This window comes from Erpetoichthys calabaricus, chromosome 5 (genome assembly GCF_900747795.2).
Source record: "Erpetoichthys calabaricus chromosome 5, fErpCal1.3, whole genome shotgun sequence".
In the NCBI taxonomy this organism is placed as follows: Eukaryota; Metazoa; Chordata; class Cladistia; order Polypteriformes; family Polypteridae; genus Erpetoichthys; species Erpetoichthys calabaricus.
Window position 1 is genome coordinate 18,768,813 of NC_041398.2, and position 14,834 is coordinate 18,783,646.

At 40.1% G+C, this 14,834-nt stretch overlaps 1 protein-coding gene and 1 long non-coding RNA gene across 5 annotated transcripts in view; both read left to right on the forward strand.

Annotated features, from left to right (window-relative positions):
• The window catches only part of LOC114641663 (gastrula zinc finger protein XlCGF57.1-like), a 308,826-nt gene extending 301,415 nt beyond the window's left edge, over window positions 1–7,411 (forward strand). For 3 of the 4 annotated variants that reach the window (XM_051927420.1, XM_051927419.1, XM_028790688.2), the window contains one exon: window positions 4,620–7,411. In XM_051927420.1, coding sequence (XP_051783380.1) covers window positions 4,620–6,367 — 1,748 coding nt within the window. In that variant the 3' untranslated portion in view covers window positions 6,368–7,411. The remainder of the gene's footprint in view (window positions 1–4,619) is intronic. The other variant, XM_051927421.1, reaches the window with a different exon arrangement.
• A 3,003-nt stretch (window positions 7,412–10,414) lies between these two features.
• LOC114641664 (uncharacterized) lies at window positions 10,415–14,539 on the forward strand. The gene is made up of 4 exons (XR_003714363.2): window positions 10,415–10,521; window positions 12,366–12,490; window positions 13,212–13,382; window positions 13,798–14,539. It is a non-coding gene; the product is annotated as an uncharacterized LOC114641664 (long non-coding RNA).
• Window positions 14,540–14,834: the final 295 nt, after the last annotated feature.

Below are 14,834 nucleotides of genomic sequence, written 5' to 3' on the forward strand. Positions count from 1 at the left end.
TAGAGTATATGGACAAAAAACATGTTCCAGTTATGACCATTACGCGTAGAATTTCGAAATGAAACCTGCCTAACTTTTGTAAGTAAGCTGTAAGGAATGAGCCTGCCAAATTTCAGCCTTCCACCTACACGGGAAGTTCGAGAATTAGTGATGAGTCAGTCAGTCAGTCAGTCAGTCAGTCAGTGAGTCAGTGAGGGCTTTGCCTTTTATTAATATGTATAGATAAAATATAATTCCAGCATCACATCTGAACAACTGCAGCGATTTTCATGAAACTTGGTACACGTTTCTCATTAGTCGACTTAAAATACTGTTAGCGTGAAATCAGCCCTAACCCAACCCCTTCTGAGTAGGGTGGGGGGTAATCTTATGGTCTTGTATGCACGTTATCATCAAGTAGACACTCAGAGCGGCAAAACCAGTTTTCAGTCACGGACAGTTATATGTTGCTCTCTCCAGAGTTCCATCTTTTCATTCACTTACTGGTATGCCTGCAGGAACACGTGCAGCGAGCGAGAGAGAGCGAGCGACACACACACGCATACAGGCGCGGGAGAGAGAGAGAGCGCTGGACACATAAGAATAATAATACTTCCTTACATTGATATACCGGTGTTTTTAGTATTCAAAATGCTATCCACACAGGGAGGAACTGGGAAGCGAACCCAAAATCTTCCACAGTCTCCTTACTGCAAAGCAGCAACACTAATACTGCGCTACAAGGCAGTTAAAGAATACACCGGGCTCGATTTTGTTTTAACTTCTGTTTACAGCAATCGGGTCGTAGCGTGCATTATTGCAACGTTACTTTTCTTGGTGGCTTATTACATTACGGATGTTTCACATGTTCATTTTTTTTCCCTGTGCTTAAAAGACATTAAAAAAGTGTTTCTCAACTGTGAAAATCTCAGTATGCAAGCTATATTAAGTGTCAACAACGAAGACTCGCTACACCTTAATGAACAAGTGCTGACACTTATCTCTACCGATGAAGTAACTTTCACCAGCGTGGCCTCCATCGTCACAGACGATTTCATTTTCAGTCACGGACAATTGTATGTTGCTCTCTCCAGAGGTCCATCTTTTCATTCACTCACAGTGGTATCCACAAACCCAGCCCATTTGGACAACTGTGTCGTTCAGGAAGTGTTCACCCATCAATATATAATTATGCGGCGTATGCTACGCCGCGGGTTGGCTAGTAGGAAATAAAACGAAACCTTCCATCAGTTATGTAGTCATTCAAATGTCAACATTGTGTTCTATTTCACATTTAATGTTTTTAAATTATTTATGAACAAGGAGTGGACAGATAAAGAAATCAATATATGACATTGCATCAGTTACCTTATAATTAAAAATCTATTTGTATTTAAAACGCATCCAGGGCAGTCGATGCATCACACCATTGCATACTGAGAATCGTGGGTTCTGCTCATTTGTCAGTTAAACATCATAGTATTTTAAACTAAGAAAATATTCTAATTTATCAATGTTTAACAACGTTGATTTCTTTTACCCCTAACCGCCTGTTTTGTTGCACACTCTTTTATTGATATCTTCTGAGTAACAAATTAATCTATCTTCTAACTTATCTTTTCCAGAGTGTTGGTTGTACAGAGAGATGTGACCCATTTTAAGAATCCCATTTTCTCTAAGACCATCTGTGTAAAACACCAATCACTCCTCATCACATCAGAGCCCAGGGCAGTCCTTATAAACCGCATTCATGTGTGTGGCCAGTCAGCATTGTGAGGAGGGCAAACTAATCAGGAGGAGTGACATTGGGTCACCACACCTGGGGCAGGAGTTGCAGCTTCTTTTTTTGGCTGTGTCTTGAATACGGATAACAATTAATTAAAGTAAATAATGTGATTATTTCTATTTTATCACAACACTACTTACATTTTGCAAACAGTGCCGCCATTCCGTGGCTTCATTGCTAACTGCAACAGAAGGTTTCTAAAAGTATGGCCCCGGTATTCTGAGTGGCTGTTGTCATTACCATGACTGTATAAAATACATAATTGAATTTAATCATGAATAATTCTCTGTCCTACTTTGTGGACACCATTAAAGAAATCTATTATGCGATTCCTCATTTTTGATCCTTTTAGTTTTCCTCTTTATGATTTTGTCTCTTCCTTGGGTTTTGTTTGCTGTTGGTTTTCCTGCCCATCATTGCTGGTTTCCTGTGCTTCTTTTTGAATTTCCAGGTTAAGCACATCTCAATTCTACACCTTGTTGGCATCATAACAGATTGCTAAATGCATGATATATGTCTGTATATCAACAGATGGTCTGGTAATTCTGAAGAATGTTCTTGGATGCAGTTTTCACTTGTCACATTGTCACTGAATACAGCATTGTTTGAAGTGTTTGAGAGCTGACAATCTGCCATTATAAACTAGTACATTTACAACCAAGCTGGGCAAGTCAAAGAGAACCTTTTATATTTGAGTATTGATATTTAAATTGTACAATGTAGAAACTCAGAACAGTAATGTACTTGGTCATTGGTCTCCTATACATTGTCTCATAGACACTTTCACTTTTCTTAATAGCAGACACGTTTTCTTTCTGTTACTACAGATCAAGTGATATTTCATGTTCAATTGCTGAAAAGACAGCCACTGTCCCTGTTGCATGTTCTTTTGTCCCATGACACACCATTCATCCCATCAGATTCACACTTCAAGTCACAGATACTCGGCCTACAGATACTGCACTCTCCTCCATGTACAGGTGCTGGTCATAAAATTAGAATATCATGACAAAGTTGATTTATTTCAGTAATTCCATTCAAAAAGTGAAACTTGTATATTAGATTCATTCATTACACACAGACTGATGTATTTCAAATGTTTATTTCTTTTAATGTTGATGATTATAACTGACAACTAATGAAAGTCCCAAATTCAGTATCTCGGAAAATTAGAATATCAATTAAGACCAATGCAAAAAAAGGATTTTAGAAATGTTGGCCAACTGAAAGGTATGAACATGAAAAGTATGAGCTTGTAGAGAACTCAGTATTTAGTTGGGGCTCCTTTGGCCTGGATTACTGCAGCAATGCGGCGTGGCATGGAGTCGATCAGTCTGTGGCACTGCTCAGGTGTTATGAGAGCCCATGTTGCTCTGATAGTGGCCTTCAGCTCTTCTGAATTGTTGGGTCTGGCGTATTGCATCTTCCTCTTCACAATACCCCATAGATTTTCTATGGGGTTAAGGTCAGGCGAGTTTACTGGCCAATCAAGAACAGGGATACCATGGCCCTTAAACCAGGTACTGGTAGCTTTGGCACTGTGTGCAGGTGCCAGGTCCTGTTGGAAAATGAAATCTGCATCTCCATAAAGTTCATCAGCAGCAGGAAGCATGAAGTGCTCTAAAACTTCCTGGTAGACAGCTGCGTTGACCTTGGACCTCAGAAAACACAATGGACCAACACCAGCAGATGACATGGCACCCCAAACCATCACTGACTGTGGAAACTTTACACTGGACCTCACGCAACGTGGATTCTGTGCCTCTCCTCTCTTCATCCAGACTCTGGGACCTTGATTTCCAAAGGAAATGCAAAATTTGCTTTCATCAGAGAACATAACTTTGGACCACTCAGCAGCAGTCCAAAGGCGAGACGCTTCTGACGCTGTCTCTTGTTCAAGAGTGGCTTGACACAAGGAATGCGACAGCTGAAACCCATGTCTTGCATACGTCTGTGTGTGGTGGTTCTTGAAGCACTGACTCCAGCTGCAGTCCACTCTTTTTGAATTTCCCCCACATTTTTGAATGGGTTTTGTTTCACAATCCTCTCCAAGGTGCGGTTCTCCCTATTGCTTGTCCACTTTTTTCTACCACATGTTGTCCTTCCCTTCGCCTCTCTATTAATGTGCTTGGACACAGAGCTCTGTGAACAGCCAGCCTCTTTAGCAATGACCTTTTGTGTCTTGCCCTCCTTGTGCAAGGTGTCAATGGTTGTCTTTTGGACAACTGTTAAATCAGCAGTCTTCCCCATGATTGTGTAGCCTACAGAACTGGACTGAGAGACCATTTAAAGGCTTTTGCAGGTGTTTGGAGTTAATTAGCTGATTAGAGTGTGGCACCAGGTGTCTTCAATATTGAACCTTTTCACAATATTCTAATTTTCCGAGCTACTGAATTTGAGACATTAAAAGAAATAAACATTTGAAATACATCAGTCTGTGTGTAATGAATGAATCAAATATACAAGTTTCACTTTTTGAATGGAATTACTGAAATAATTCAACTTTGTCATGATATTCTTATTTTATGACCAGCACCTGTATCTTTCAGCCCTCACAGTGATCTGATGTCTAGGCGGCTTACATTTTACAACTTTACACAAAATTAATGGATTGCCTCGGTCCATTTTGAGGTGAAGGTAAAGACTTTGCCTCTGTGAAATTGATTTGGCCTTCAAATTGAAAACAAGGCTTATTCAAGCAAGACTTCATCAGTCAAGTCTCACTTTCATAAGCACTCAGACTACCCTAGGAATGGAACTGATGGCTGAGGCAGAGATGCCAACCATTGTGCTACCTACCTCATGTTAAAGTTTTATTTATTTAAAAATATTTCAAATTTTTGTTTCATTGCAGATTTATGTGTGAATATCTGCTTCTCCCCATCTTCAACTGCTCAGCCCTTTCTTGAGTGCAAACTGGAACAGAGACAGGACAAAGAGAAGATGAAGAAATCAACAAGAGGATCAGAACATTTGACATTTTCTTTCCCGTATAATTCTCTTTCTGTGAGAGAAGCTGTCAAAACTGACCAAGAACAAGCACGTAACACAGATCAAGAGGTTTTGTGCACTGATCAAGAATGTGGAGAAACTTTTAAAAACAAGTCTGACTGTAAAGATAACAAGTCAGTTCATTCAGTACCAAAGACATATTGCTGTTCTGAATGTGGCAAAAGTTTCCTCCATAACAGCAAGCTTCAGGAACACATAAGAATTCATACTGGAGAAAAGCCGTATTGCTGTTCTGAATGTGGCAAAAGATTTACAAAGAGTAGCAATCTGAAAAGTCACACAAGAAATCATACTGGAGAAAAGAAATACTATTGTTCTGAATGTGGCAAAAGATTTAGCCATATTAGCAGTCTTCAGCGTCACACAAGAATTCACACTGGAGAGAAGCCATATTGCTGTTCTGAATGTGGTAAAAGATTTAGCCACAGTGGTGATCTTCAGAGTCACACAAGAATTCATACCGGAGAAAAGCCATATTGCTGTTCTGAATGTGGCAAAAGATTTAGTAAAAGTAGCAATCTTCAGAGTCACACAAGAAATCATACTGGGGAAAAGCCATACTGCTGTTCTGAATGTGGCAAAAGGTTCAGCCAGATTAGCAGTCTTCAGCGTCACACAAAAATTCATACTGGAGAAAGGCCATATTGCTGTTCTGAATGTGGTAAAGGATTTATCCGGAGTAGCGATCTTCAGAGTCACACAAGGATTCATACTGGGGAGAAGTCATATTCTTGCTTAGAATGTGGCAAACGATTTTCTGTCAAGTCCAATCTCCAGAAACACAACAGAATCCACACAGGAGAAAAGTCATATTGCTGTTCTGAATGTGGAAAACGATTTTCTGACAGTTCCAGTCTGTCAACCCATAAGAGAATCCACACTGGAGAAAAGCCATATGGCTGTACTGAATGTGGCAAAAGATTTAGCCAGATTAGCAGTCTTCAGCGTCACACAAGAATTCACACTGGAGAGAAGCCATATTGCTGTTCTGAATGTGGTAAAAGATTTAGCCAGAGTGGTGATCTTCAGAGTCACACAAGAATTCATACTGGAGAAAAGCCATATTGCTGTTCTGAATGTGGCAAAAGATTTAGTAAAAGTAACAATCTTCTGAGTCACACAAGAAAACATACTGGGGAAAAGCCATACTGCTGTTCTGAATGTGGCAAAAGGTTCAGCCAGATTAGCAGTCTTCAATGTCACACAAGAATTCATACTGGAGAACGGCCATATTGCTGTTCTGAATGTGGTAAAGGATTTATCCGGAGTAGCGATCTTCAGAGTCACACAAGGATTCATACTGGGGAGAAGTCATATTCTTGCTTAGAATGTGGCAAACGATTTTCTGTCAAGTCCAATCTCCAGAAACACAACAGAATCCACACAGGAGAAAAGTCATATTGCTGTTCTGTATGTGGAAAACGATTTTCTGACAGTTCCAGTCTGTCAACCCATAAGAGAATCCACACTGGAGAAATGCCATATGACTGTGCTGAATGTGGCAAAACATTTTCTGACAGTTCCAGTCTCTCAAGACATAAAAGAATCCATACTAGAGAAAAGCCATTTGAACGTGTTGAGTGTGGGTAAAGTTACTTCTTTGACAGCAAGCTTCAGGCGCACACAAGATTTCATACTGGAGATGTGGAATAAAACTACTGAGATTGTGCCAGTGGTGCTGGGATCAACAAGCCTTATAAAAAAAAAAAAAAAACATTTCCCGGCCAATCTGAATGCCTTACCAATCACCATCACTCCATTTGAATTACATAAGGATGCACTATTAGGAACAATACAAATACTACGCTGAGCCCTGGCAGCAAACCTAAGAGAATATCAACAGTAGCTGTGCAATAATCATTCAAGAAAAACAAACACGCTTCAGGATTCACAAGTGAGGTCCAATCCTGTCCTGAAAATTAAGCAGGTTAAACCGTTCTTGAGAAATTAATCCCCTAAAACAGAAAGCTGTATTACTGTTCTGAATGTGGCAAAAGATTTAGCATGTGTAGCAGTCTTGGTGTGCACAATCAGATTCATACTGGAGAGAAGCCATATAGCTGTGCTGAATGTGAAAAAAAAAATTTTTTTGGGAGTACCCATCTTCAGAGCCACAAAAGAATTCACACAGAATCCATATTGCTGTTCTGATTATAGATTATGATTTTCTGACAAAATACATGAAAGAATCCACTGGAGAAAAGCCCTATGGCTGTTCTGAATGTGGCAAACGATTTTCTGTCAGTGTTGGTCTCAAACGACATACAATAATCCACATTGGAGAAATGGCATATTTCTGTTCTCAATGTGGCAAACAATTTCCTGACAGTGGCCACTTTTGGCAGCATAAATAACTTCATACTGGAGGGATGCCATAATGCTGCTCTCAATTTAGCAAAAGATTCTCCCATAACCACTGTGTTTAAAATCACTTTAGAAGTCGCACTGTGCTGCAGTTGTGAATGTGCCAGATGATTTTCCCATAACAGCAGCCTTCACAATCATTCATAGATTCACACTGAAGAAAATCCTTACTGCTGCTCTAAGTGTGGTAAAGGATTCTCGCTATTATGTAATTTCCATGGTCATTTAAGACTTGTTTCTTTTGTGGATTTTTATTGTTGTCGTGAGGGTGGTAAGCGATTTTCAAACAGCAGTTAACTTCATAACCATAAAGGAATTCACAGAGGTAAGAAGCCTCAAGGCTGTTCTGAATGTGTCAAGTATTTCCCACACAGCAGGAGTCTTAATGGCAACCGGACCACTCACACTAGAGCAGCCGTGACGGAGTAAGCTAGAGGATGAAGAATGAAGGAATGGAAGGAAAGTTGAATTGTAACTCTCCAAACTACTCCAGTTTTGATGAGTAATGGTGGCCTAACCCATTAAAAATAAAAGTAATGTGCATTATATAATGAGATCTCTTTTTAAAATAACAAGTAATCTAACATAATGATTAGGTATTTTTGTTTCAATAGATTGTTCTACTTGGGGAGGCGGGGGGGGGGGGGGGGGTAGTGTTACTATGAAAGCTTATGTCCACCTTTTAAAAAAATAAAAATTCTGCATTATTTCATAGAAGTCTCCCCTTTAATTGCAAAGACCATGTTGCCTGATGCTGTCGTTGTCACATTATGTAGGTGTGCGCTCAGGTCTTCTGATGGCAGCTGAAGAAGAGGTTAAATGTATTGTTAAGTCAAGTCAAGAAAACTGAACAAAAGTTCTGACTTTACATTCACTTCTGCATGGTCTGAGGGGTACATTTCATCAGCCCAGTTTAGGGGTACATGTGCCAGGGATCATCACAGCAGCATTGGTTGTGAAGAAAGAAGCAAACTGGCGCTCCATCGCAGGGCTCAATCCATCAGTCCCGAGCAGAAAACATTGTGCTGTGTGCAGTCCAGTCACATAAATGTTGTCATACCCCAGAGTCCCTATCAGAGGCTTTTGCAGGAACTTTGGGAAATGAAGTATCAGGACCGAGAGTCAGTGGGACAATATGGGAGGCAGACACAGCTGTAACAAGTAAAAAGGTTTTGTGGTGTAGCGGATCCAGGGCTCAGAAGAAAATAGTTTTTAAATCGGTAATCGCCGCACTCATGGCCTATACAGAGGGAGAGGTAGTGTGGCCGGAGCAGTTCTCAGATGATACGCGAGGCGGGCATTTCCTCACTTAAGTGCACAGGTGAGGAATCGTCCGCAGCCGTAATTGAAGCCGGGAGCTGCTAATCGTCACACCTGAGGCACATCCCCGTAATATATAGTAGGAGCGCAAGTGCGGAGGGGGGAAAGAAACTGAAAGGGGAAAGTGAATGGAGGTTAAGGGAGAAAAAAGGAATCGGGAAGCTGAAAGCCGGTGTGTGCAAGTGGGTGAAGGCAGGCTCACTAGAGAGAGATGGGAGGAGAGCCCATTGGGCGTGTTAGGCTGACAGTCGAGGGGGCAGCTAGAAGTGGTGAGCACTTTGGAGTAGCAGGAGTGACCAGAAGGTGGTTGGCTCGCCAGAAGTTAGCGGGAGTCAGGAGGCTTGGAAGGTGGCAGTCCCAGCATGACCACCCTGGTCACTGGGGAATCCAAGTCATATTCTGAAGAGTCCTAAAAAGTCAGGGACTGCAAGGCCACCGACTAGAACGAGAAGGTCAGCTGCAGGTAGGATGACTCCCCTGGTGCGTAACCCGGATAGGAGAAGCAGGGGAGCTGCCAGTACAAAGACGACACCGGGCTTTGCATGGAAACCTGTGCCACCCCGTCCACTGCAAGCCTGACAAACCCACAGCCCCTTCATTTGTGCACCCGAGGAACAAATCGGTAAGTTAACAAAAGTATTTTTTTTTCTTTTATCGTAAGGATGGTGCTGCAAACAAACAAAAACGGAGCAAAGTACGTTTAAATTACTGCATCGCGAAGTGTTTCATCGCAAATGAGGAGTCCGTTTAGTTTTAATCTGGTTATTAGTTGTAGACATGTTAAAAACAATGCGAATCAGTAACGCAGCAGCCAGCCCCTCACACCACAAATCTTCAGGGTTAGATTGGAAACACAGGGTGTGTGTTATTTACTTCACTGCACATGAAGGACTAAACACATTTAACCTCAAATTACCTGACGAGATTATTCCGAGTAGTCCTGATCATTACAAACCCACCGCATTACTTAGATACCCCTCTTCTTCCTTCACCTTTACCGACTACTGATGATCAGGATTATAGAAATATAGCGACTGGGAGCCCGATCGAATCGTGAAATCAATACTTTCTCTGCAAAGAATTATTTGTTTTTTAAGTCCCTGAAATGATTATGTTATCATGGCACTGATCTGTGCCTAAAATAGACCTTTTCGGACGATGTAATGAAGAGCTTCCTGTTTAAACGGGGCTGCTTTGGGTCTAAATATGTCAACAGGTTCTTAAACCTGTCAGGGTATCTGTAAGGGTTAATTCGAACTCGACCTTTATGGCAGCAATTGTATTCTCCACCTTGCTTGTTCTCACAGGTGAAGCTGAATGAGTTGCAATGTTTGCATAGGGTGTCAAATGCACCAGAGTGGTGCTCCGGAACTTCGTCCTCAATAGTATCTGTGTGATTGCACATGGCAATGCCGTACCGGTGAGCATTTTCACGCCGCAAGGCCCGTGCTGCATTTGCGGCTGGTCAAGCTTCTTCAGTCTCTCTCAGTCCTTCCGCCTCCACCGACAAGCTTAAGCTTCCTCTTCCTCATCAAATGGAGGGCGGCAGCTCCTTATAAGCAGGACCTGGGAGTACTCCAGGAGGCTCTGTCGCTACCCAATCTGTGGTGCCTGCCCGATTTGTGCGTGCATGTGCACAAAGACAACCCGAGCCGCGCACACATGTGCATGCATGCGCAGAGATTTACTATTACGACCCTGCCCGATCTGTGTTTTTTTTACTTTGCAACACGAGTCCCCTTCCGATTTGCTCACGCACGTGCTCACTGCTTAATTAAAATTCATTTCATGACGCTGCCCAATTTGTTCTGCGCATGTCTAATGTTTTACAACACACGTCACTTGTTAGGTTTGAATTGTACTTGCAAGTCATTTTTGTGTTGCCGTTTATCTCCGTCTGTAAGTGGACTTCTTACTGGAAAAGATGGCAACTTTTGAAGTTTGTAATGTCTTGGAAGAATATTTGTTGACTAAAATTTTAACGGCATTCGAATGAAGAGGGAGCGAAATGAAATGCGACGTATGTCTGTGAACTTTATAATGGATACGTATAGCTTTTTGTAAGTACATCATACTGATGAAAACTGCAATAAAGATTTTCATTTTTAGTTGCTATACGACATTCGTTATCTCGTGGTTTAAATGTGAAAGTTGCAGCATTTTCTGTATTTGGGTTAATGACAGACTGCTGTCACCGTCCTGCTCCACTGACAGACTGAGGAGATTGTTCCTCACCCAAACTATGCGACCCTTCAATTCCACCCGGGAGGGGTAAACGTTAACATGATTCAAAGTTATTGTCTGTTTTTACCTGCATTTTTATTACTCTTTAATTTAATATTGTTTCCTTATCAGTATGCTGCTGCTGGAGTATGTGAATTTCCCCTTGGGATTAATAAAGTATCTATCTATCTATCTATCTATCTATCTATCTATCTATCTATCTATCTATCTATCTATCTATCTAATGGATGCATTTCATTTATTTCGTAACACCCTATTAGCATTTGGTGGTGCGTTTCTTTTAACATTTGTTCGCATTTTTCATCTTAAAGAGTGAACGGCATGCTAATAATTAAGCAGAACAATGTAATTGAGGTGTCAAATTAGGAGAGCACGTCTGACACTTGACAGGTGTAAAGTGTGCCCTCCAAAGCCATCAGTATTTTTTATTATTATGTTGTTATCAGATTACATCATTACAATAGTTTTTCCATAATAAAGTTAACAAAGATATAATGATGAAGGCTACATTACATACAAGAGTAGCAACAGCTAAGTTATTACAAGAAAGTGAGATGCAGATAATAGCATTACAAATTGTTAATGAAGCAGATCAGAATCTTACATGTTTTAATTGTTTTAGTGTGTTTTCCGTTTTTAAAATCTATTTCTAGCATATTAATGTCCATACAGAAAGATGTAACAGAGGGTCTAACGTTCTGAACTTTACACTTTTGAATATGAAATTTATGAAGCAAGGAAACCACAGTTACTGCATTTTCTAACATTCATTCTTCAAAATTGTATACAGAAGAAGAACAATACTTCAACAGTGAGATATTAGTTTGACATTCAAGACAGTAAGAGAAATAAATCTTTATAAAACATTTTGAAATAGGAGCAGAAGTAAAAGAAATGTGAGAGAGGATTTGTAATAAACTACATTCTGGCAATATATTAATGTCATACTTATGAATTAAATTGTTAGTTGGGTACTATCCATCCATCCATCCATTTTCTAACCCGCTGAATCCGAACACAGGGTCACGGGGGTCTGCTGGAGCCAATCCCAGCCAACACAGGGCACAAGGCAGGAAACAATCCTGGGCAGGGTGCCAACCCACCGCAGGACACACACAAACACACCCACACACCAAGCACACACTAGGGACAATTTAGAATCGCCAATCCACCTAACCTGCATGTCTTTGGACTGTGGGAGGAAACCCACGCAGACACGGGGAGAACATGCAACTTCCACACAGGGAGGACCCGGGAAGCGAACCCGGGTCTCCTAACTGTGAGGCAGCAGCGCTACCACTGCACCACCGTGCCGCCCTAGTTGGATACTATTTATTCATAATTTTGAAATAGATTTCTTTAACCTTGTTTGGTAGAAAAAATTCTATGGCAGAAAACAGGCAATTTTAAAATGTATATCCAGAGCCATCAGAGAAGTGTGGTGTGCGTCTGATGTGGCACAATGACAGGCTGGGCACCTGCTGTTCTCACATCTCATTAGCTTATCATTTAAGCTGTTGGTTTAGGAGGAGTACACACACACACACATATTTAACTGAATATAATGGAGAAGGCTTGCTCCTTAGAAATAACTTTTTTCTTATTGCTGCAGTTAGAAGTACAATGCCCCTTTATTGTATTTTTTCTCTTGATCCTACAGGATGCCCGGTGGTAACCAGCCTTCCATGTGGCTGAACAGATGCCAGTGTACCCAAATTCTGAGGCACAATTGGATTTCCAATACGAGATGATGTGCAGTTCATGTTAGATTTGCTATTTCTACAGGTAAGACTACTGAGGCGTTCAGTTTCAGAAGTAATTTGTGCACAATTCCTGCAAAACCTCCCCATATTTATTGCTTGATCTGTAATATTTTGCTGCCTTGAATACTATACTGTATGTTTGCTCACCCCGTCCAGTAACTAACATGGCTTTTTAATTTTAGACAGGAAAGCCTCAGAGTGTGAATCCTCACAAACACAGAGACTGAGGCACATCAGTACCAGCAGTCACTAAACAGGGATATTGTTCTGTTTTGCAAAATAACATTCGTTTTCTTAAGTTACTGTGCTTTGTTGTTGGATTTTGAAAGAGCTGAGACTTAATTTTAACTTAAAACAAAACTAAGGCAGGAGAGAAAAATGAAGATGTTTTCATGTAAGTACCGACACCTGAGCACATCACATTAGAAGTTCAGGTATACAGAGATTGTAACTCAATATCTACTGTATGCATAATTTAAAAGAAAAAAATGATGCTACATATAATGAGAGTTAAGCTGGGGTTCTTTCAACATCCAACAAAAAACCACAGTAATTTAAAAATATATTATTAGTCAAACTTTACTCTAAGCAGAACTTTATCTATTGTGATGGTTTACTTTGGTAATAATTGATCTACAGGTGAACCAAGAAAGGAGGCAGAACAAGAAGTAAGAGTACACTTTATTAATGTTTGAATTCCGTGAGTGAACATCGTGTATCTACTGTGTTTATGTTTTTAACAGTTACAGTGAAGTAGAAGAGTCCGGTCGTGTTATGGGGCAGCAGTTAAAGAAGAAGGACGGAGAGATGTGTGCCCTGTTGAAGTAGCAGCTGGCCCTCCTGCCTGGCACTTCTAGAATCCTCCATCTCAATCTCTGCTCTAATCTGCTGTGCCTTTGCCAAGTGATCACGAGGTATTGGCCTATTTTGTTCTTCTTTTCTTCTGTAAACTGTCTCGGTCTCATTACACTTGCTGCCTGTCTCACATAGAATTGATTTCAAGGTTCTATTAAATATATAGAAGGCTTTGAGTATTTTGGAGTGTCTGCTTCAAACATTTCTTTTCTGAAACGTTGCTTTGCTTTTAATTCCAAGATCAACCATAAAAACTGGCAGCTTTCTGTACTCTGGAATGCTTTGCCAATAGAGGACTGCCAGGCTACAAATGTCAAGCATTTCAAAAAACTTCAACAAGCCCACTTTTCTAATTTGGCTTTTTCTTAATTACTTGCATTGGTTGTAATAGATTAGAAATGGTACTGTGTACAGTTTGTAAGACCTGCACTGGGCACTAACCTCTGCTGTTTTTCTCTATTGTTTTTTTTCCAGTTTATTGCAATGGTGCCCCACTGCGTCTTCACTGTCTGTTACATCAACTCCAACTGCCTATGATAGAAGAAAAGTTCACAAGACGTCCTAAAATGGAATTGTGATTGGAGTGAGATGGCCACAATTATGTATGCTGGGATGTGCAGGCTTTGGCTTGGGACCCCCAGAGGTTTATTATCTCCAGCAACCTTGAAAGCTGCAAGTTTGTCTTTGTCCTTGGCTATTTGACCAGGCAGTGTATTTATTATAAAGGACAAGGACCCCTCCATTTGCTTCTTATCTACTTTTATAATACCTTCAATTTTCTTTGTAACTGTATATTTTTGTAGAGCAATTTGAGCTACACTTGTAAGCAAAGGTGATTATAGAAATATTATTAGTGAACAAATGTTAAGGGACAGATCAGGAAAAATGTCAGTTTAAATAGAACACATTTTTTATGGAATATTGCTGGATAATAACTCTGACTCGGAGTAGTATCTTGTTCATAAAGCTAAAATAGCATTTTTCCTTTTTTGACAAATTTAATGATTCACTTTTATTGTGTTCAAAACCTTGGCTAACATTTTTATTTAATATCAAGGTAAAAATCTGTAAATATGTCTGTGTTCCCTTTCTCTAATAGTTTTTAACACCTCCCCATTGTTGGCCATTTTCATTGTATTTGTGTTCTAGTTAAATGCATTTACCATTTATACATCTTTATGATTACTGAATTTTCTACTTGTATATATATTTGTGTGTGTGTATTTTTTTACACTGTTCACAGATCTTTCACTTTTGTTATTTTTAAACATACCATTTATTTCTTCAATAAAAAATGTATGAATAAGTGTATTGTATTTCTTTTTTTTAAGTTATAAAAATGAACTGGCTCTGTATCAATATGGGTGAATAAAACCATTGACATGAGACGAGTTTGCACACAAACAATGGTGTGTTATCTTGATTAAACTTGTAAAAAAGAATATCACTGCCCTCTGTCCACGTGGTGTTCACCATAAACTGAACTATTTAATGCTGTTTAAATTCTGCTC